The following is a 24,277-nucleotide window of genomic DNA, read 5'->3' on the forward strand; positions in this document are numbered from 1 at the left end:
AATAGTTCCTTCATTCATTTGGCATTTGGAAATGTGAATTATTTTTCTGTTTCTTATTCCACTGGACTATTCCAGAGTGGCCAGCAAAACTTTGAATTAATGTGAACAAGTGTTGATGTGTGACTCCAAAGCACCTGGTTTATCCCTTCCTTTTACATTTCCCCTTTTTAAATACAGGTTTTCTTTGTTCTGGGACTCTCTCCCTCAGGGTGTAACTGAGTTTCTATGTGACAGTTTCCGTGTATCTGTGTAAGTGACGTCAGTTCCTGTTCGTCTCCATTTGTGTGTGTTCATTTTGTTGGTGTGATCACATGAAGTTCCACCCATGTTGCTAGAGTCCAGCATGGCGTTCATCTTCAGTTTTCTTTTTTATGACTAAGTGGTAGTTCATTGTGCCTATGGACTGAAATTCCCGTATCTGTTCCATTTCCCAAGGTCGTTTTGGTGGCGTCCATGTCCTGCCCTGTGTCAGTGGTGATGCACCGAACCTGGGGTGCATGTGTCCTGGAATTAGTATTTTCTCCAGATACCTTACCAGGAATGGCATTACCAGATATACTGTTTGCTCCGGTTTTATGATTTTAAGGAGCCTCCATGCGGTTCTTTGTGGTTGCTATGACAAATTTCCCACCTCCAGAAGAAAAGTGAGGCCCCGTTTCCTCACGTTTTTCCTTTGATTTCCCTCTCCCGCTTTGTGATTATGTGTTCCTGTTTCATTGTACAGTGTTTCGGGTGTTCTTCAGGTTAGGGTGTTTAAAATGCCTGTGAGAAGAGGTTTCTGCATTCATGCTTGTCATGGAGTTTGTAGACCCTAGAGACACAGCGATCTCAGAGCCTTGAATCGTTTTCTTTCTAGATTGTGGCCCAACTTTGCCTCTTTTCCTTAGTGTGTCTTGTTCTCCACCCTTTTGCTGCCAGGACATCATGCAGTAACTAGGAGAATCTCCAGGCTGAATCAAAGCCCAGAACAGCTTCCATACGGAATGGTGCTATTTACTTGTTCACATCCTCATTATTTAAAACCTTTCTGTCATACTCACGATTTTGGTACCAGCCTAGATGATCTCTGTGAAATTCTACCGCCAGCTCCAAAGTTCAGTGCATTTCGTCGTTTTTCTTCCATTGAGGGGATTGCTGTACATGACTGGCAAGGGCAATCAAGTTACCCATGGCTATACTTCATTGGAATTCATCCTCAGGTCTTTTTTTTCATGTTTGATATGTTTATTTGGTTAGAATTTTTTTTCCCCCTTCCCCAGGTCATAAATATGATCAGCTAAACATTGTCTCATGACCTCCAGAAGAGGCAGGCGGCATTCGGAAGCCTGCTGATGGGATGCTGCCCCACGTTTGTCCTCTGGACTGCTTCTTGGTTTCAGAAACAAGGTAGGAGAATCACTGAAGCTCTTCCAAGGGCTCTGTGAGTGAGGCCTTGGTGCAGCTGGAAGAGAAGACAGCTGCTGCCATTTGATGAGCGCCCATTAGGTATTGAGTTCCTTACGTTCATTGTGTGTTTTTAAAACTGTTCTAGTAAACTTCACGAGGTAGGCATTATATCCCCATTTTATAGGTGAGGAAATTGAGGCTGGATGGTACGTTATTGGTCTAAGATCATTCAGACCGAAGTGTTGAAATTCAGTTTTAAACCTGGATCTGACTGTCTCCAGAGCTGCAGATTCTCTTTCTTCATGTGATTTGTAAGAATGTGCCCGTGCCCTTAGGGAGACAAGATTCCTAAAAGTATGTTTAATAAATAAAGAGGTGACAGCAACTTATAATTGATGAAAGAGAGCTACTTTTATGGTTGCAGTATACTGCAGTGTATTGCTCCTGCTGTGTAAGAAGGAGCAGGCCTGAGCAGAGCAAGGCGGCCTCCCGGGGAAGCAAACATTAGCATTATGCCTCCTGCCCAGACCTGACGGCTCAGAGGGCTCCCTCGTGTCTCCTACCAGACCAGTGCCTCGCGAGGGCTAGCCATTACTGCAGGTTGGCGTAGATTACAAACAAAATAATTCAGCATCTGCTCTTTATGTTCAGATGCTTTTACCACATTTTGTCAGTGAGATGTATCCATGTTGTCACGTTTAGCAGAGGCTTTCTTTTCTTTTTTTTGGCTGCCTACACAGCATGTGAAACTTCTCCACCCAGAGATCCAACCCAGGCTTCCTGCATTTCAAGTGTGGAGTCTTCACCACTGGACCACCAGGGAAGTCTGCAGAGGCTTTTGAACGTTGCTGAGTACTGGGAGTCCCCTGACTGTCCAGTGGTTAAGGCTCTGTGCTTCCACTGCAGGGGTGTGGGTTCAATCCTTGGTCAGGAAACTAAGATCCCGCATACTGTCTGGCATGACCAAGAAATAAAAAATAAATTGAAGTAATAAAGAACTGGATATTATTTTTTAAAGTTGCTGATTCCTGTTCATTCCATTGATTGGATGTACCACTGGTTGATGGATATTTGGGTGGTTTCAGATTTGGGGCTTTTATAAATAAAGCTACTATGAATATTCTTTTATCTGTATCTTTTGACTGACCTATTGATAGCTCAGTTGGTAAAGAATCCGCCGGCAATGCAGGAGACCCTGGTTCGATTCCTTGGTCGGGAAGGTCTGCTGGAGAAGGGATAGGCTACCCACTCCTGTATTCTTGGGCTTCCCATGTGGTTTAGCTGGTGAAGAATATGCCCACAATGCGGGAGACCTGGGTTCAATCCCCGTGTTGGGAAGGTCCCCTGGAGAAGGGAACGGCTACCCACTCCAGTATTCTGGCCTGGAGAATTCAGTCCATGGGGTCGCAAAGAGTCAGACAGAACTGAGCAACTTTCACTTTCAAATTCATGGATATCTCTTGAATATCTGTAGATAGATAGATAGGTTTATATAATTTTGCATTAATTAATTAATTAATCTACGAGTGGAATTGTTGCATCATAGGTTAGGCATATTTGGTCTTTAACAGATAGCTGCCAAAAGCCTCACAGAGTCCTTATAATGATGTGTCCTCCTTCGTGCAGTGTATGAGGGTCTACAGTCTCCTCCTCCGTGGTTTCTGATATTAGCCATTCTGGTGTTAGTATAGATGCCACATATTGTGGTTTTAGTTTATATTTTTCTATTGACTAATGATGGTGAGTACCATTTTCATATCCTCATTGGCCATTCAGATACTCTTTCTGTGTCGGAAGTCCTGCACCTTGCAGGAGCTGGCGTGGTTTGGCCCTCCCCCGGCCCCAAGGGAGTGAGCTAGCGGTGTTTCTTGCAGACGTGTCCAGGTGTGGGGCAATAGGAGAGGAGCGGGGAAAGGGGCTGGAGAGCTCTGAGCCATCAAACATCAGTGATGAAGTTGTGTTCTTTATGATAGTATTACTCAGGTCTGTGGTGATGCTGCTGCTGCTGCTAACTCGCTTCAGTTGTGTCCGACTCCGACGGCAGCCCACCAGGCTCCTCTGCCCATGGAATTCTCCAGGCAAGAATACTGTAATAGGTTGCCCTTTCCTTCCCCAACTATGGTGATGAGGAAATAATAAATCTGAAATAGCCAATATTTACGTTGTTGCCTACACCTGGAGAACAGGTAAATAAGTAGGCAAATGAGATGCTGATTATCTTTAACTCCTTGGGCTGGGCCAGGAAATCAGCCTTTACATATGATACGGCCTACTTGGCTGAGCTGTGACTGTTTTACAAGTGAGAACTAGTGATAGAATTTCAGAAAAGAATTCAGTGTTGACACAGTTCTTTTATCCATGGTAGTAAACTAAGTACGGTCCTTGACAACTCAAGTAGTATACACTTAGAGAGTATGTCTTATGTAAATTACTTCTCCTTGGTTCTCATGGAGACCACAGAATAGAGAGGGAAGGCATCTTACAAGTAATGCAACTGTTAAATAGCTTGCCCATAGTTACTGCTTTCTGGAGCAGTAATTTCAGACAACGATTTTGGAATACAGGGTCAGAAACACATTTAAACATTTTAATAATGAGTTAATTCCCTGGTCATATGCCTTGAGTCTAAATTTTCTCTGACCTGCCATTAGAAACGAAGTTGAAGAATGACCACATAAGGGATGCAACTTTGAATAAAACAAAGTCCTAATGTTCCAGAAACTAAAGGAGCCACCTGGAGGGACTGAAGGACCCTGGGACTGGCGGGCCCTAACTCAGCCCTTGATAATTCATTGTCTTTCCCTTAGACTTACCCAATTCTCTCCTCTTTGCCAGTGTGTCTGACCCTTAGTTTACTCAAATATGGTTTCGCTCCAGCCAAGGCAAGGACAAAAATCCATTTCCCAGCTTTCCTCAAGTCCATGAGTGGTGGAGCCTGGATTTTCAGTCTCAGTTTTTCCATCTGTAAAATGGAGACTGTAACTGCTCCTTGTGGGACTATTGTAAATGTTTTTTTAAAAATTGGATGCACATGAAAAGACCTTGGACTATATACCTCATCATGTGGGTGCTCAGTAAGTGTAGCTGATTACTAGCTGAACTCATCCATTCTGGAAGTTGACATACCTGGTACAGACTCTGAGCTTCCTTTAGGCGAAAGGTGACTACCTCCTAGGTTTGCTCAATACTGTCTCAGCTTTAGCACTGGCAGTTTAGCATCCCAGGGAACCCCTCCTCTAGACACAAAAAGTTCCAGTTTTTAGTAATGACTGTAGAAGTTTGGGGGAGAATGTAAGGCTACCTGAAAAATAGGGGCTAAAAGCAACAATGTTTTTAGTGTCAAATGGATCTAGCATAGATTACCTGTCTTCTGTAGTTGCTGTTCATTACTTTTTCCCCCTTACCACTGATGTTGGCAGCCATGATTTACGGTTCACAAAAATGGAGACTTCATTGTGGGTCCACCTTAAGTGAGTTGCAACCTTGAGCAGTAACAGTCTATTTTTCATTTTGCTTGTGGATTAACTATTCGAATTTGTATTGAGATCAGTTCAGTTCAGTTCAGTTGCTCAGTCGTGTCCGACTCTTTGCGACCCCATGAATCGCAGCACGCCAGGCCTCCCTGTCCATCACCAACTCCTGGAGTTCACTCAAACTCACGTCCGTTGAGTCGGTAATGCCATCCAGCCATCTCATCCTCTGTCGTTCCCTTCTCCTCCTGCCCTCAATCCCTCCCAGCATCAGAGTCTTTTCCAATGAGTCAACTCTTCACATGAGGTGGCCAAAGTACTGGAGTTTCAGCTTTAGCATCATTCCTTCCAAAGAAATCCCAGGGCTGATCTCCTTCAGAATGGACTGGTTGGATCTCCTTGCAGTCCAAGGGACTCTCAAAAGTCTTCTCCAACACCACAGTTCCAAAGCATCAGTTCTTCGGCGCTCAGCCTTCTTCACAGTCCAACTCTCACATCCATACATGACCACAGGAAAAACCATAGCCTTGACTAGACAGACCTTTGTTGGCCAAGTAATGTCTCTGCTTTTGAATATGCTATCTAGGTTGGTCATAACTTTCCTTCCAAAGAGTAAGCGTCTTTTAATTTCATGGCTGCAGTCACCATCTGCAGTGATTTTGGAGCCCCCCAAAAATAAAGTCTGACACTATTTCCACTGTTTCCCCATCTGAATTGAGATAGTGCTGGTTTAATTTTTGACATTGTGAATATCATGTTTTCTAAGAGTTCAGATAATAAAAACAAGAATGATTATCCTACCAATGCCGGTATGACTCAGACATCACTGAGAAAGAAGGCTAAAGGATTTTTTTTTTTTTTAATTGAGGTACAGTTGATTTGCAATGTTGTACCAATCTGTGGTGAACAGCAAAGTGATCAGTTACAGCCGTATACACATTGTTTTTCCATTATGGTTTATCCGGGGAGACTGGATGTAGTTCCCTGTGCTGAACAGCAGGACCTTGCTGTGCATCCACTCTACATGTAACGGTTCGCACCTACCAAGTCCAAACTCCCGGCACGCCGCCCCCGGCCCTGCCTTAACTGCAAGTTTGATCTCCGTGTCTGTGAGTCCGTTTCTGCTTCGTCGCTAGGTTCATTTGTGCCATATTTTAGATTTTAGATTCTGTGTATATGTGATATCGTATGGTGTTTGTCTCTTTCTGACTTACTTTTTTAGTATGATCATCTCTAGTTGCATCCTCATTGCTGCAAATGGCATTATTTCATTCTTTTTTATGGCTGAGTAGCATTCCATTGTATATATGTGCTGAATCTTCTTTATCCATTCATGTGTTGATGGACACTTAGATTTCTTCCATGTCTTGGCTATTGTGAACAGTGCTGCTATGATCATAGGGATGCGTGTATCTTTTTAAATTATAGTTTGTCCGGGTATATTAAATTTGTCCGGGTATATGCCCAGGAGAGGGCTTGCTGGATCATATGGTAATTCTGTTTTGAGTTTTCTGAGGAACCTCCATCCTGCTTCCCATAGTGGCTGCACTGAGTTACATCCACACCAAACATGTAGGAAGGTTCCCTTGTCTCCACACTCTCTCCAGCATTTGTGATTTGTAGACTTTTTAATGATGGCCGTTCCGATCAGTGTGAGCCTCTAAAATTCCTTTTCTATATTATAGATATAATAATATATATATTATTGGAAGAAACACAAGGTGGAATCAAGATTGCCAGGAGAAATATCAATAACCTCAGATATGCAGATGACACCACCCTTATGGCAGAAAGTGAAGAGGAACTCAAAAGCCTCTTGATGAAAGTGAAAGTGGAGAGTGAAAAAATTGGCTTAAAGCTCAACATTCAGAAAACAAAGATCATGGCATCTGGTCCCATCACTTCATGGGAAATAGATGGGGAAACAGTGGAAGCAGTGTCAGACTTTATTTTTCTGGGCTCCAAAATCACTGCAGATGGTGACTGCAGCCATGAAATTAAAAGACACTTACTCCTTGGAAGGAAAGTTATGACCAACCTAGATAGCATATTCAAAAGCAGAGACATTATTTTGCCAACAAAGGTTCGTCTAGTCAAGGCTATGGTTTTTCCTGTGGTCATGTATGGATGTGAGAGTTGGACTGTGAAAAAAGCTGAGCACTGAAGAATTGATGCTTTTGAACTGTGGTGTTGGGGAAGACTCTTGAGAGTCCCTTGGACTGCAAGGAGATCCAACCAGTCCATTCTGAAGGAGATCAGCTCTGGGATTTCTTTGGAAGGAATGATGCTAAAGCTGAAACTCCAGTACTTTGGCCACCTCATGTGAAGAGTTGACTCATTGGAAAAGACTCTGATGCTGGAGGGATTGGGGGCAGGAGGAGAAGGGGACGACAGGGGATGAGATGGCTGAATGGCATCACTGACTCAATGGACGTGAGTCTGAGTGAACTCCAGGAGTTGGTGATGGACAGAGAGGCCTGGCGTGCTGCGATTCATGGGGTCGCAAAGAGTCGGACACGACTGAGTGACTGATCTGATCTGATGTTATAGATACACTCTGTAAAAGAACCACCAAACTCTTTGACAGCATTAAAGAAGTGTCTGTTCTACTCCCAAGTACAGTGCTTTTCAAACTGTACTCATTAGTGGACATTGGGGGTATATAGTGATCACTGTGTGTGTTTGTATGGTCAGTTGTGTCCAAGTCTTTGCGACCCCCATGGACTATAGCCCACCAGGCTCCTCTGTTCATGAGATTTTCCCAGCAAGAATTCTGAAGTGGGTTGCCACTTCCTCCTCCAGGGGATCTTCCTGACCCAGGCTTCGAACCTGTGTCTTGTACACTGGCAGGTGGATTCTTCGCCACGGAGGTACCTGGGAAACCGTTTAGTGATGAGAGACCACCATTAAAAATAATTAAGGTGGAATAGAATAGAAAATATTGGCGTGCACCACATGTAATAATGATTTATACAATTTTGTTTTAGTTACATTTGTTTAGTTACATTTAGTTACATATATGTTTGTGTAAAAAGTCAGGACAAAGAATGTACATCTCACATGGGTTACACTTAGGAAAGGAGACTCAAAAGACCACATCATCCCCTCAAACATCTGGACAAAACACAAGAAAATTTATACTGTCTGCCCCACTCCCTCTTCCCCCACATTCCTCAGCCAGCACTCAGATTGTCAGTTCTCCCCATCCTCCCTAGACACAGACTGTGGTTTTCAGCCCCGCATCCAGCATCCTTACTGGCTTATCCATTTCTTCATCTTTCTCGAGAGCTCTCGCAAATAGGCTTTGGTTTGCTAAACTGCTAACTGACTGTCTGGCCTCAGGAAAGTGACTTCAACTGCTTAATCCTCAGTTTCCTTATTTCAAAAAAGGTGGTAATAAATTCTCTCTGTTAGGATTGCTTGTGATGGTGAAATAAAATAACCTCTGGAAAACATCTGGAACATAAGGACTGAAAGAAATACATTCCTTTCCATCTGTCGTATCCCCACCACACACCCCCAATTTAAGGAGACCCTCTTAAGAAGCAGTGTCGTCAGTGACAACCTCAAAGCGTTGTGTAGCGGGGAACTCCTGGGGAGACCCCAGTTTCTGTCAATCTAATGATGACTCTTACCAGCTTGTCTTGGAGAGTAATATTTTAGCCTGGTTCCCAGATTCTCTGAGTCCTACTGCTGACTCCTTCCCCACCTTCCACCTTCGTGCCTGCAGGCTGCGAAGAATCCTGAGATACAAGCGTTGGGTTGCTTAGGAACACTGGACTCAAAGAGGTCCAGACACAGGTAGAAGGTCACTCAGCCGTGAACAGAGGGGCCAGCCCCCAACTCCAGGGCTGAGGGTTCCAGGCCCAGTCTCCTCAGTAGGGAGCACTGGGCTGCGCCGCAGCCGGCCATGGATGGTTCAAGGGACACAAGGCACGGTGTACACCTCTCGCGGAGAGGTGGGTGTCAGTGGCTTGCTGCAGCGACTTAAGCAATGGTTAGTTCTGGAGGAGAAAAACTGTTCCTTAATGACCTGAGGTACTCAAGGAATGCTCCTTCAGCGTTTCCTTCCAAATCAGCCATGGGGACCGGGCCCAAACATGGCTAAGAGATGCCAGTTAAAGTTGTCTTTCTGAGGCTTTGCTGGGGCTATAGTTTGGGCGACCCTGCGCAGGAACCCCCCCAGCCCCCCACCAGGTTGCCTTGGGCTCACTGGGCACCGCACCCCTTGGAGGCGAGATCGAGGCGATGCCCTGAGCCTGGCCTGGCGCAGGGCCCCTCGCCCCTCTCCCATCACCGGCGGCCGGCCGCGGCCGGGTCCTTTCTAGCACCTGGGCTCCCGCTCCAGGCGGCAGCGGCGGCCCGAGCCCCAGGCAGGGCTTTTATTGTGAAAGGCGCCCCGCCTCCCGCGCTTTCGGGGAAGTGGGGAGGCTGGGCCGGACAGCGAGGCACGGACTTCGCAAACTCTGCGGACGTCCGTAGCCGATCCGGGAGGGCTCGAGGCTGCAGGAAGGGTCCCGCAGAATCGCAGATCCCGCGTGTGCATTGGCCCAGACCTCCTGTACCAAGCCTAACCGCAGAGCATCCCGCCGCGCACGCCCGCCCCAGAGTTGGCCGCTAGCGAGCTGTGGCCCCTCGGTCCCGAACCCGCGTCCAGAGCAGCCCCGAGATCCACGGGGCCAGGGGCGGGCCGGGCCGGTGGGATGAGCTGACGAGCGGGCTGAGTGCGCCCCGGAGCCGCTCCAGCCACCGCGGGGGACATGGTAGGAATCGCGGGCGTGGACGCGCGGCCGGGCGGGTGGGAAGGTGGGCACCCAGACAGGTGGCCGCGGGCATTGCACCCTCTCCTGGCTCACGGAGCCGGCGCGGCTTCCTGGGGCCTGAATTGTTCCCTGAAAGTTGCAGGAGGGCGGGGACTTAGGAAGGGGCGATCGGCTTTTCTGCTTCCCTTGGCGGGGAAGACGGTGATCGGGCGGCTTTCCTTTTGGACCTGCACATCCTGGCTGCACCGTAAGCTTCTGGCAGAGGCGCGCTCTCTCCATCCAGTCCCCAGGGCAGCGCGGGGAGAGGATTCCCTGGGGCACCCGAGGCAGCCTCTGAGGGGTGAGACGCCTTTGAAATCACTTTACTCCTCTGAAAGATGCATGTGAATTTTCTGTTAGCTTCTTACTGTGTGAGTCATGTTTTAAGAAGTAGTGCCTTGCACTTACTATCATACGATTAAATTGGCCCTGGTAGAGTTCTGATGCTTGTCTCCTAGAGCCCCACCCAGCTCCACCTCCCAGGACCATAGAACAGATGTGGGTGCCCTGGAGGGCATCATTCATGAAGTCAAGGACCTCATGAACAGCAGCCCTTCCATTGATAAAGCTCACAGACATTAACAAGACCCTAAAGAATATGATTCAGGCAGCTTAGCTAAAGCACAGGTGCAGCCCCAGAAAAGGGGCTTCCCTCAGCACTGGCTGCTCAGCTCTGCTTCCACGTTAGAAGCTACCTGCAGGTTCTCTTCGGTGGCTCAGCGATAAAGAATCTGCCTGCAATGCAAGAGATGAAGGAGACGTGGGTTCGATCCTTGGCTTGGGAAGATCCCCTGGAGGAAGGCATAGTAACCCTCTCCAGTATTCTTGCCTGGGAAATCCCATGGACAGAGGAACCTGGCAGGCTACAGTCCATGAGGTCGCAAAGAGTGGGACACGACTAAAGAGACTGAACACACACACAGAAGCCACCTGCAGCCCCACCCTACCCCTCCTTCAGTTCGCTGTCCTTCCCTGGGGGTGTCAGCTACGAGGATGAGTTTGAACTCCGAGGGAACCCGGAGGGGCTCTCCTGTCTGCTTCCACGCACAGCTTTCCCACGGTATACTCACAGAGGGCAGTTTGGAGCTCAGTGGAGATACTTCTCAAGGAGCTTAGCTGGGGCCTGGAGTTAGAAGGCCCTTAGAAACTCCTCTTCAGGATGGATGGTCTCTGGGAGAATAGCTCCCCGTGGGCCCCAGTGTCCTGGCAGTGACAGGACCAAGGGTAGAGGGCTGGTCACCATGAGCTGGGAGCTCAGGGAACAGGCCTGGGAGGCGGTGTGTGAGTGTGTCTGTGTATTTCACTTTACCTTGCATAACACCTTCTCCCCAATCCTCAGAGATTTCCACTCCCCCTCAAAACTCTAAAAGAGAAATTAATAATGGTGTCTTAAGGTTGGAAAAGGGGAGTGAGTGATCAGAGGTACAGGATGTGAAAAGTGTGGAGATTTCTTTTTTTTTTTACCACAGAATTCCATGTTCAGGGGCCAGAGTGTTTACAGAAGAGAGCAGGGGCCAAGGCCACCCACTCAGGGCTGGTACTGCTGTGGACAGCAGTCTTCTGTCCATGGCAGAGCCTCTGGGGCTTCCTGCGGTGGAGGCTGTGAGGAGGGAGAAGATACTTGGCTTCTGCTCCGGCAGCCTCTGGGCACCCCGATGGTATGATTGCTCCACAGCCAGGGTAGGCTTCCTGTTCCTGTGAGCCAGCGGGCTCCTGGTTTCTCACCCTCAGTTCTGGGGCATGTTGGGACCAGAACTTGAATTGGGATTTGTCTGTATTGGGGTCCACTTGCCAGAGAGGAGCCTAATGGTCAGCCTGTGGTAACAGAATGGCCTTGGAAATCTGAAGGTTTCCTTTGCTTCTCCCTCCAACTGAAGGGTCCTGTGGTCCAGAGGCCTGGGGGGGCCTTGAGAGCAACCTGGCATTGGCAGGAGTCAGTAAAGGAGGGGGCAGGGCTTGAGTCCTTTGGGGGCTTCAGTTTCCTCCTCTGTAAAGTGAGAGATTGAACTGGATGCCCTTTGAGGTGCCATTTAGCTTCCAAAATGGTTGATGCCTGAATAATTCTGAGGCTGGACCCCAGCCCTGGTGTGGACCTCCTGTTAGCATGGGTGGCTTAAAGGTGTGGGGGAGACGTGGTTCTCAGCCCTGACCTTCATGTACTCCTGACTCAGCCCTAACCCTACAAGACCAAATCCAAGGTGGGGCGCAGACCAAAGGATGTTTTAAAATGAAGCCTCCTATATGTGCATGGATTTATCTCTGGGCTTTCTATTTTGTTCCATTGATCTATATTTCTGTCTTTGTGCCAGTACCATACTGTCTTGATAACTGTGGCTTTGTAGTAGAGCCTGAAGTCAGGTAGGTTGATTCCTCCAGTTCCATTCTTCTTTCTCAGGATCGCTTTGGCTATTCGAGGTATTTTGTATTTCCATACAAATTGTGAAATTATTTGTTCTAGCTCTGTGAAGAATACTGTTGGTAGCTTGATAGGGATTGCATTGAATCTATAAATTGCTTTGGGTAGTATACTCATTTTCACTATATTGATTCTTCCAATCCATGAACATGGTATATTTCTCCATCTATTAGTGTCCTCTTTGATTTCTTTCACCAGTGTTTTATAGTTTTCTATATATAGGTCTTTAGTTTCTTTAGGTAGATATATTCCTAAGTATTTTATTCTTTCCGTTGCAATGGTGAATGGAATTGTTTCCTTAATTTCTCTTTCTGTTTTCTCATTATTAGTGTATAGGAATGCAAGGGATTTCTGTGTGTTGATTTTATATCCTGCAACTTTACTATAGTCATTGATTAGTTCTAGTAATTTTCTGGTGGAGTCTTTAGGGTTTTCTATGTAGAGGATCATGTCATCTGCAAATAGTGAGAGTTTTACTTCTTTTTTTCCAATTTGGATTCCCTTTATTTCTTTTTCTGCTCTGATTGCTGTGGCCAAAACTTCCAAAACTATGTTGAATAGTAATGGTGAAAGTGGGCACCCCTGTCTTGTTCCTGACTTTAGAGGAAATGCTTTCAATTTTTCACCATTGAGGATAATGTTTGCTGTGGGTTTGTCATATATAGCTTTTATTATGTTGAGGTATGTTCCTTCTATTCCTGCTTTCTGAAGAGTTTTTATCATAAATGGGTGTTGAATTTTGTCAAAGGCTTTCTCTGCATCTATTGAGATAATCATATGGTTTTTATTTTTCAATTTGTTAATGTGGTGTATTACATTGATTGATTTGCGGATATTGAAGAATCCTTGCATCCCTGGGATAAGCCCACTTGGTCATGGTGTATGATCTTTTTAATGTGTTGTTGGATTCTGATTGCTAGAATTTTGTTAAGGATTTTTGCATCTATGTTCATTAGTGATATTGGCCTGTAGTTTTCTTTTTTTGTGGGATCTTTGTCAGGTTTTGGTATTAGGGTGATGGTGGCCTCATAGAATGAGTTTGGAAGTTTACCTTCCTCTGCAATTTTCTGGAAGAGTCCACGCACATATGGACACCTTATCTTTGACAAAGGAGGCAAGAATATACAATGGATTAAAGACAATCTCTTTAACAAGTGGTGCTGGGAAATCTGGTCAACCACTTGTAAAAGAATGAAACTAGAATACTTTCTAACACCATACACAAAAATAAACTCAAAATGGATTAAAGATCTAAACGTAAGACCAGAAACTATAAAACTCCTAGAGAAGAACATAGGCAAAACACTCTCTGACATACATCACAGCAGGATCCTCTATGATCCACCTCCCAGAATATTGGAAAGAAAAGCAAAAATAAACAAATGGGACCTAATTAACCTTAAAAGCTTCTGCACATCAAAGGAAACTATTAGCAAGGTGAAAAGACAGCCTTCAGAATGGGAGAAAATAATAGCAAATGAAGCAACTGACAAACAACTAATCTCAAAAATATACAAGCAACTCCTACAGCTCAACTCCAGAAAAATAAATGACCCAATCAAAAAATGGGCCAAAGAACTAAATAGACATTTCTCCAAAGAAGACATACAGATGGATAACAAACACATGAAAAGATGCTCAACATCACTCATTATCAGAGAAATGCAAATCAAAACCACTATGAGGTACCATTTCACACCAGTCAGAATGGCTGCGATACAAAAGTCTACAAATAATAAATGCTGGAGAGGGTGTGGAGAAAAGGGAACCCTCTTACACTGTTGGTGGGAATGCAAACTAGTACAGCCATTATGGAGAACAGTGTGGAGATTCCTTAAAAAACTGGAAATAGAACTGCCTTATGATCCAGCAATCCCACTGCTAGGCATACACACTGAGGAAACCAGAAGGGAAAGAGACACGTGTACCCCAATGTTCATCACAGCACTGTTTATAATAGCCAGGACATGGAAGCAACCTAGATGCCCATCAGCAGATGAATGGATAAGAAAGCTGTGGTACATATACACAATGGAGTATTACTCAGCCATTAAAAAGAATACATTTGAATCAGTTCTAATGAGGTGGATGAAACTGGAGCCTATTATACAGAGTGAAGTAAGCCAGAAGGAAAAACACCAATACAGTATACTAACGCATATATATGGAATTTAGAAAGATAGTAACAATAACCCTGTGAACGAGACAGCAAAAGAGACAGTGATGTATAGAACAGTCTTATGGACTCTGTGGGAGAGGGAGAGGGTGGGAAGATTTGGGAGAATGGCATTGAAACTTGTAAAATATCATGTATGAAACGAGATGCCAGTCCAGGTTCGATGCACGATACTGGACGCTTGGGGCTAGTGCACTGGGACGACCCAGAGGGATGGTATGGGGAGGGAGGAGGGAGGAGGGTTCAGGATGGGGAACACATGTATACCCGTGGTGGATTCATTTTGATACTTGGCAAAACTAATACAAATATGTAAAGTTTAAAAATTAAATAAAATAATAAAAAAAAAAAAATTTTTGGAGGCAGATAACCTGAAAAAAATAAAATAAAATAAAATGAAGCCTCCCTGGATGGTCCCACTGTGCACCCACAACTGAGAACCACAGGGCTGGAGGACTGAAGGGAAGAGGAACTTCGCTTACCTAGATGTTCCTGCATCTGTAGAACTGCTGCTCGTACATGCTAACTCGCTTCAGTCGTGTCCGACTCTTTTGGGACCCCATGGACTATAGCCCTCCAGGCTTCTCTGTCCATGGGATTCTCCAGGCAAGAACACTGGAGTGAGTGGCCATGCCTTCCTCCAGGGGATCTTCCTGACCCAGGAATTGAACCTGGGTTTCCCGCATTACAGGCAGATTCTTTACCACCTGAGCCACCAGGGAAGTGCTACTCCTAGAGACAGTCCTAAAACAGAAGGCTTCAGTGAACTTCAGCTAGAAAACGATATATGTTATATGCCCCTCTTGGAGGATCCTCCCACAGAGAAACTTCTTTTAATTCATTAAAGCTGAAATGTGAATTTCCCCAACTTGTTTGTATATTCAGTAATTTTTGAGCACTATCCTATTACTGATTCCCCAAGGTACATAAAATAGGAAGGCTGTGTTAGAAATATAAACTAAATGTCTGGAATCCTTGAATGTCCTTTTTTCAGAAGTGAACACTGAACTGTGGGGCCTGTGAGGGCGTTTTTGATCATCATGAAGGGGCTATGAGTCTCAGCCAGGGCTCTGTGTGTCTATTTCTAAAGCTAAGAGTGTGATACTCGCCACCTTGGCACTTTCCTTACAGTGATGGTGGCAGACTTGATGTATGCTGAAGACTTTGAGCTTGGATGAAAAATATTGATAGGAGGTAATTACTGCAAACTTAAAATTTTTTTTTCTTTTTGATCCTTGGGGATAAAAAATATATATGATAACAACATATGTGAAATACAATACATTCTGTATAACAGTCACCGCCAACTTCTACAGGTAACTATGGTTCTCATTTTGGTGTATCCTCTATTCTTTTTGAGTATTATTTTAAGACTTGTATACAGAACATGCAGTTCTGCAATCTGTCTTACCCCAGTTTCTATCCAAAAAATGTGTTTTTGCGATGTGTACATCTCTAAAAAGGTCTTCATCACCCTACTTTCAATGCTCAGTGCCGTGGTTATTATTTTTGTAATATTTATTTCTTTATTTGGCTGTGTCAAGTCTTAGTTGCAACATGTGGGATCTTTTGTTGCAGTGAGTGGGCTCCAGGGTGCATGAGCTCAGTAGTTGCGGTGTATGGGCTCAGACGTTAAAGAATCCACCTGCAGTGAGGGAGACTTGAGTTCGATCCCTGTGTCAGGAAGTTCCCCTGGAGAAGGGATACGCTACCCACTCCAGTATTCTTGGGCTTCCCTGGTGGCTCAGATGGTAAAGAATCTGCCTGCAATGCAGGAAACCTGGGTTCAATCCCTAGGTCTGGAAGATCCCCTGGAGGAGGGCACGGCCACCCACTCCAGTATTCTTGCCTGAAGAATCCCCATGGACAGAGGAGCCTGGTGGGTTACAGGCCATGGGGCGCAAAGAGTCGGACATGACTGAGGGACTAAGCACAGCACATGGGCCAAATTGCTCTGTGACACGTGGGATCATAGTTCCTCGACCAGGGATACAACCTGTGCCCTCTGCATTGCAAGGTAGGTTCTTAACCACTAGACCGCCAGGGAATTCTCAATACCATAGTTCTGATAATCATCTCCTTGCTTGCGGACTTCAGGTCATTTCCACTTTGGGGTTGTTTTCGATGGCCTGGGGCTCGCTTCTGATCATCCATGGAAATGGGAATCAAGCAGTCGCACAAGATCAAATTGATTCAGACTCTTCATCAAGGATTTTACTGCAGCCGCCCTTGAGGACCTGGAGTGTGGGTGTGGGAGGACTTTCCTCTTGTCTGTCTTTCCTCTACTATGAGCATATCATCAGGCAGCCATGGGGAGAAGGGCATCCCAGGGGAGCCCACACATGGCTCAGTTCTCCTTGGAAGAACCAAGAGCTCCTGTCCCTAGAGGTTAAGACCTGGAAGGGAATCTGTAGGTGAAGGGGCTAAGGCTGGAGAAGGGGTGTGACCTTCTCCAGGTCTCCAGGTCTCCTCGTTCGTCATATCCTTGGGGCCTCTGGTGCAGCTTGGAGTGGCGGGGTGGGGGTGGGGGTGGGGGTGGGAGGCACGTGGTTTGAAATCAGAATGAGGTTTGTGCCAGAGTAGGCTACTGTGTGGCTTTGAGTAAGTACTCCGATGCTTTGAACCTCCCTCATCTATAAAATGGGCTTATACCTAGGGGCTGCTATGAGGACCAAAGGACTCTCAGAGGTGAAACCCCGTGGTACCCCAAAGGTGCTATAAGAATGGGTATAAGGAGCCCACAGAAATAGATTTTCTTTTTGTCAGGGCCTAAAACAGTAAGGAAGTCATTGATGTATTTTATCTAATGCCAACTATTGGATAGGAGGTGCTCTCGGGACTCTAAGTATGGGACAAGTGGAGACAGAGTCTGACCTGCGACAGTTTTCTTGCTCCTTTTAGATCTCTCTTCTCACCAATACCCAGTCCCTGGGAGATGCCTGCCCTGTCTGTGTGCCCTGGGCCTCCTTGCTGGGTGTTGGCTGGGTGAGCAGGCAGCCCCATTCAGCTGCAGCCCCCGAGGTCTGAGGTCCGGGCGCCCTGGCAGATGACCCTGCAGGAGGTCTGGGTGAAGCCTTCAGGTTCTCAGGCTCAGCTGGAGAAGCAGTTAAACCAGTTTTGGAATCAGAACTGGGAATCAGGACGTCCAGCCCTTGGAGCCTGCGGGGAATTCGATACCCTCTCCTGTGGGCACACAGCTCACAGAGCAGCTTCTGCTACATACAGAAGCCAGGCTCTGCAGGGCTGGCCCGGGAAACAGAGGCTTTAAACAATCCTCTGGCCCCAACCAGACCAAGCAGGAGTTGGTCCAAAAGCAGTGGGTTGGAAGGGATAGCGTAGAGGTGGGGTAGGCCTCATGAGACATGACATCCTTCTTAGTGTCAGGGGGAGGGGGAGAAATGTGCCCCAGTTCCTCCCCAAAGATGCTGACGGTCCCCTAGAAGAGGCCTGGGGGGCTAGCCCTCCCTCCCTCCCAAGGTGCTGATGTCGAAGCAGAGTGCATTCCGTTTCCTTGAGGCCTGGGTGCCTGAGCCACCGGGGCTGTCTTTGCTTGGTTTCGTTTTCTGATATGACTGCTAAAGTGTTTCCACCTGGGGCGCTCGGGGTGCAATCCCTGTGTCGTCTGGATGTGCCTCCTACACGGGCTCGTGTCTGATGGGCCGCCTGGCCCAAGGTGAGGATGGAGCCAGGTCTGTGGGTGACCCCCAGGCTGCCTCCCTGTACGCCCCACACACCATGTGCGCATAGCCTTGGAAGTGGCCTGGGGGCTCCACAAGTGCTTGCTGGGAGGCACCAGAAGGGGCTGTAAGGTGGCAGCTGGTGAACTGTGGGGTGAAGGCAGGTCGGAGTGAGAGGCCAGGAGGGGAGGATGCGGAGGATGGGGAAGCAGCAGGGGCCTCCGCTGGCCTCCAGGCCTTGAGTGGTTCTGAAAGAACTCGGGTCTCCAGGGCCAGGGCCTGACTGTCACTCCCCGTGGCTGTGGGATTCTCGAGGGAGGATTTTGCAGTGATGGAACTGTTGTGTCCTGATTGTGGTGGGTGGTGGTCCTATCCACACACTAAGACTCATAGAACTGGATACAGAAGTTTTAATTTTACTGAAAAAATAATTTTAAAAATAGTTAAAAAGTTAATATAACAACAAGAAAAGGAAAAAGCAGTCTAGCAGAAGGAACAGCATACGCAAAGCCCTAAAGGCAAAAGTGAGAGTCCCTTGGACTGCAGGGAGATCCAACCAGTCCATTCTAAAGGAGATCAGTCCTGGGTGTTCACTGGAAGGACTGAGCTAAAGCTGAAACTCCAATACTTTGGCCACCTCTTGCGAAGAGTTGACTCATTGGAAAAGACCCTGATGCTGGGAGGGATTTGGGGCAAGAGGAGAAGGGGACGACAGAGGATGAGATGGCTGGATGGCATCACTGACTCGAAGGACGTGAGTTTGAGTGAACTCCGGGAGTTGGAGATGGACAGGGAGGCCTGGCGTGCTGCGATTCATGGGGTTGCAAAGAGTCGGACATGACTGAGCGACTGAACTGAACTGAAAGGCAAAAGTGAGCTGTCCAAGCTGGCCGGGAGGATGTTGGGGGGAACCTTCTGGAAATGGGGCTGGAGGCAGAGCCTGGAAAGGGGGCACGAGTGGTCCCCCCAGCCAGAGGTGGGATTTGTGCTATCATCCTGAGAAGAGAGGGGGCAACAGGAAGGCTTTTGAGCTTGGAGAGGTGGGATTGTATTTGCATTTTAGAGAGCACTTTCCCAGGGAGGGGAGGCTGCAGGGGGCGGGTGGAGGGGCAGTGTCTGGGAACAGTCGTGACCCCTGACCCTGGTGGACCAGAGGGAGGCGTGGCTGGAGGGAGCAAGTGTGGGGGATATTTGGGCAGGAGAACCTCCAGCCCTTGGCAACCTGAGGGCAAGTAAAGAGTGACTTCCGTTTCTTGCTTGGGCATCTGCGTACAGAGGCTTCTGTGCCTTGCTCCTCTTTCTTCGTCATAAAGATAAGACCCCTTATCTTATGGGGTCTTTTGGCCACCTGATATGAAGAGCTGACTCATTGGAAAAGACCCTGATGCTGGGAAAGATTGAAGGCAAAAGGAGAGGAGAGGGGGGCGGCAGAGGATGAGATGATGAGGTAGCATCACTGACTCTACGGACGTGAATTTGAGCATACTCTGAGAGAGAGTGGAGGACAGGGAAGCCTGGTGTACTGCAGTCCACGGGGTCACAAAAAGAGCTGGACACGACTTAGCGACTGATTGACAACAATGGGGTCCTGGGACTTCCCTGGTGGTCCGGGGCTAAGACTCCGAGCTCCCAATGCAAGGGGCCTGGGTTTAAGTCCTGGTCAGGGAACTAGGTCCCACATGGCTCTGCAGCCAAGTGAACAGGCACATTAAGACAAAAGAACACTGGGTCCTATAACTTGCCGCCCTTAGGAGCAACATGATATAGAAGTAACTTACTTAAAAATGATTCTAATGGTTTCAGTTCTATAAAATAGATCACTATGGTATATTCTTAGAGTAACGGTGAAGTGTTTGACATTTCTCCCTTAATCCTCTGAATTGGTTTTGCCGTTATAATCATAAAACTAGGAGAGATAATTTCAATAAAAACGAGTACAGTGTTACTCATGCCACGCCAGCCACCTTGCCTGCAACGCCCTGGCACCCTCTTGGCTAGTACAGCCACCGGGGTCCCCTTCCTTGTGGCCCCCAGGTCCTGCTGGGGGGTGGGCAGGGCGGTGGCTACTCCATCGCTCTTGGCCCAGCTGCCCCGCCTGCCACGGGCTCGGGCTCGGGCTTGGGTTTCTGCTAAGTGGCCGCAGGAAGGGGCTGAGTCCCATGCTGTTTACTTGCGGGCAGTTTTTGTTTGGCTTTCAAGGGCGTTTGCTTGCAGTGAGCAAACAACCTCTTCCAGAACCATGTGGAAAAATCACATCCTTCCATCTTGGCTTGGGCAGCAGGTTCATGGTTCCATGTTCAGGAGCCAATGGAGGGATTTTTCCAGAAATGCCATCAGTCAAAGAACTGGCCAAAGACAGCTAAGAGGTTAGGACAAAAGGAGAGAAAAAAAGATCAGCGTTAAGAGCCGTTAAGGAGGTTTATGGATGCCACATGAGGAGAGTGGGGTTCAAAGACAAAAGGGACGGCCCCAGGGAGGCTCTTTCACCCCTGCGGACCCGCAGGAGCCCACAGATGCCCCTCCAAGTCTGAGCATGCCAGCCGGGGGACACGGGGCCGGGCTGTGCTGGGCACGGGGCTCCAAGCTGGGTTTCAGCAGCGTGCTGCCCTGCGGCAGAGCGGTGACGCTTCCCCCTGGCCTGGCAGCCGAGGGCTGACGCCGCCGCCTCTCTGCGCTTCCCGTGTCCCACGTCTGCCCGGTGCTCCTGCCGGGGGAACTTTATCAGCAGAACAAGCTTGGCTTGTCCAGCAGCTGCCTTGCTTCTGTCCAGACTGGTTTTGTAGCAGTGCTTTTAGGGGCCTTCCAGTGTACTAGCAGAATTCTCAAGACACTCCGTCTCTTCTGTCTCAGTCTCCATGTGTCCTGAAAGGAGAGGATGCATACGCGTGCACTCCTCCATGCCAAGGTTCCTTCATGTACACATGCCGGCGACTTACACCTCCCGCAGGAACATCTGTTAATACAGCCCAGCTAGTTACTTAGTGGGGAACGTTGTCTGTGGTCATGTTCCCGCCTGGACTGTAGACTAAAGGCAGAGGCCATGCCTTCCTTCTTTGTTCTGGCCATGGTTTAAAACACAGCTTGAGAACCTTTAGATGCTTGGGGCCTCTTATCTAAAGTGGAAAAGGAAGACCCACCTGCAGTCAAACCTGTAACCCTAGAGGGTCAAAATTTCAAAAGTTACAGGACTCACAACCCCCTTCATGCTTTCCTCCAAAGAAAATGGAGGGACCTCAGCCCTGGGGGCCACGTGATGATGGGTTTCCAGCCAGGTGGAAAGGAGGTGGGTGGGAGGGAGTGATGGACTCGCGCTGTCCGAGGTGGGCTGAGCGCCGTGCGTCGCACTTCCCGGGATGTCTGGGCCCCATGGAGGTGGAGGCTGCAGCCCGTTTGAGGGCGGGAGGCTGGGATGGCCCGTGAATGGGCCATTCGGATGTCCATCCCCGTGCAGGGAGGAGGGTGGGCGGGACACACAGGCCTCTTTCTCCAGGACAGAGCGGCTCTGTTGTCTGTTCACACAGAAGCTCAGTGTGTACCTGCGGGGGGACCCGGATCCCGGCTCGGGGGCTGGCCGCCGGCAGTGGTGGCCTCCTGGGCAGCACACCCGGCCACAGTCTGCAGGCCCCGCACAAGCCAGCTCGTCCAGCTCTGTCTCACCCCCGCCCCCTGCTCTCCCCACGGTCCCTGCTGCCCCAGAGATCTTCCTGCAGCTACAAAGATGTTATTGTATTCCTTCCTTTCAGAACAGTCTCCTGAAACTCTAGTTAAAATCCCCTCATTTCCCTTTGGGGAGGGGGTAGGGACGTCCGGGCAATGCCACCCTGTTCCGTCGCTTCTCTGGGTGTCAGGAAAGGCTCCTGCTCACACTCACGCATTCCTTGTTCACACTCATCCATCCCCTGGGCTTAGACTGTCATTGTCACAGGGCCTGTACCAGTGCCTGGTACGAAAGCATGAAGGGTTCAGAGGGGAGTTCTAACTGGAACAACTGAATTCAAAGCCTGCTTACCACCTGGGGCAAGTCAGTGATCCTTTAACCTCTCAGCCTCAGTTTCCCCTAAGAGAACACCATCTCCTTGTGGGATTGTGTGTTAATGCTATCATGAGCATACATCACCTCATACAATAGTCATCAGCACAGAGTAAGTGCTCAGTTAGTGGGAGCTGTGAGTATTACCTTGTCCCTGGACAACAGATAGGGCTGGAGATGCTTGAAGGCCTGGGCCACTAGGACTGTTAGCAGGAGCCTTCAGTGCATCCAGGGAGCGGGTGTTGGGGGGTATCCCTGTTCCCTAGTTCCCACCAGGGAACAGGTACTATAAAGGGCCTGCCTTTGTATCAGCCACGTGGGTCTCTCCCTGTGATGGTGAACTGGAGAAAGGCAGAATCCAGTGGTACCAGTTCAAGGAGTCTTGACGTGTCCATGCCTAGAATTCAAAAGAGCTCTAAACTCGGATAATGAAAAGTTCCGTCTTTATTTTCACTGGTCTCTAACTGAAATTCAGCATTTCTTCAAGAATGAATGTAGGCGCTAACCACCGTAGCATTAACAAGACCTGTGACTTAGTCACCAAGAGGAATCACAGAGATTTTACATCATGAGTTGGAAGCAGATTCTCTGAAATATAGTCTTCACTCTTCACTACTTTGAAACTGCATTTGTTATTAGATGAGTTGATAGATCTCATCATTTAATGCGTTAATGAAGAAGCACATGTATTATTATATCACAGATTTGTTTTTGGGAATATTTTGATGACTATATTTCGTATAATTGATTGCCTTTGTAACTCTCTGCTTTTTATTTGTACGTTAAAGAAAAGCATCCTGAGAAAGCCATGGCTTCACCACATGGCTTAAGTAGCACTAATCTTTGGTGCTAAAAGGATTTGGAAACTCTGCTTCTGTATAGATGGTTGTCTGTGTGATCTGATCTTCAAATATGCCAAGAAGCCCCTTTGTCTAAAAAATGTCTTTCCTCAGCTTCTACTCCAAGGTCATTAAAAAATAACTTCAGCAACTTCTAGTGAGTGCTGGGCTCTGTGCTGGCTGTGAGATCATTTGCCTTAGAACTGATAACAGCAAATGTTTGTCTTGGGCTTTGTAGCTCTCTTATCCATTATCGTGTTGAATCTTCAATCCTTCAAGTGTTAAGGCTGGTCTCATTGGATCCAGTTTAGAGAGTAGTAAATAGAGTAACTTCAGAGAAGGCAATGGCACCCCACTTCAGTGTTCTTGCCTGGAGAATCCCAGGGACGGGGGAGCCTGGTGGGCTGTCGTCTATGGGGTCGCACAGAGTTGAACACGACTGAAGCGACTTAGCAGTAGCAGCAAATAGAGTAACTTAGAGATCAGCAATGCTCTAATTGCCAAGACATACAGTTCAAATGTATGAAGGACTTTAAGGTGGGTCCTACAATGGACTTTAAGTTTGAGCAAACTCTGGGAGATACTGAAGGACAGGGAAGCCTGGCGTGCTGCAGTCCATGGGGTTGCAAAGAGTCAGACATGACTTAGCAACTGAGCAACAACTACAACCACAAATCTGAGTCTCTTTCCATTCGATCAACCTGAAAATTCTCACACTTGGTACGTAGCTGTTTTATTTTGGTAGCATCTGTGGAAATTTTCTGTTATAAGTAAATATTCTTGGAAATGAGTTTCTTGTGTAGCGTGTCACCCGAGGGTGTGGGTCCCAGGAGTGTCTTGTTTAGACTCAGGTGGGGTGGGGAGGGTGAGAGCCCTGGACATGGGCGAGAATGGATTCCGGGAGAGGGTGAAGATGGCTGTGAGGCGATGGGAACAGGACATACAGGCGGCAGGCTGTGTCGGAGCTGGGGCTGGGGGTGGGGAAGGCCAGTGCTGGGGGGAGAAGTCCTGCCAGGGAGCGCCAGCTTGGAGGCCCATCTTGACTCTGTGCTTTGCTTGGGACACCTCCAGAGCTTGCAGCAGACATCAGAGCAGCATCTCCATGAGGGGCTGAAGGAGTCCCCCTTTCTGGAAGCTTCTGAGGAGACTGCCTAGGACTAGAAACATGAGGGCTAGCAGAGCGTTCTCTTTTATCATGAAAACAGACCTGCTCCTCTTCTCTAGCTCTGAGAGGGTCCCCGTGACACTGAGGGGTGCTTCCCCTCATCTCTTGTCCCAGGTGATGGCTTTCTCCCTGTTTCGGTAGTGAAGCTCTGCAAGGCGGCAGCTCCCCAGAGCGCCCAGGGCGGCCCAGGCATAGAACTCAGCAAGTGTCCCCAGAGCCGAGTCCAATAGGACTTTCTGAGAAGATGGACATGTCCTACTCTGCGCCGTCCACCTCGGTGGCCACCACTCCCAGGCGACTGCTGAGTACTTGAAAT

The 24,277-nt window shown here is 47.9% G+C and overlaps 1 protein-coding gene across 1 annotated transcript in view; it reads left to right on the plus strand.

Annotated features, from left to right (window-relative positions):
* The first annotated feature begins 9,286 nt into the window (after window positions 1–9,286).
* The window catches only part of GASK1A (golgi associated kinase 1A), a 57,544-nt gene continuing 42,553 nt past the window's right edge, over window positions 9,287–24,277 (plus strand). Inside the window, exon 1 of the mRNA XM_070360582.1 lies at window positions 9,287–9,619. Within this exon, the coding sequence (XP_070216683.1) occupies window positions 9,617–9,619 (3 nt within the window). The 5' untranslated portion in view covers window positions 9,287–9,616. The remainder of the gene's footprint in view (window positions 9,620–24,277) is intronic.

Source organism: Bos mutus, chromosome 22 (genome assembly GCF_027580195.1).
Source record: "Bos mutus isolate GX-2022 chromosome 22, NWIPB_WYAK_1.1, whole genome shotgun sequence".
Lineage (NCBI taxonomy): Eukaryota > Metazoa > Chordata > Mammalia > Artiodactyla > Bovidae > Bos > Bos mutus.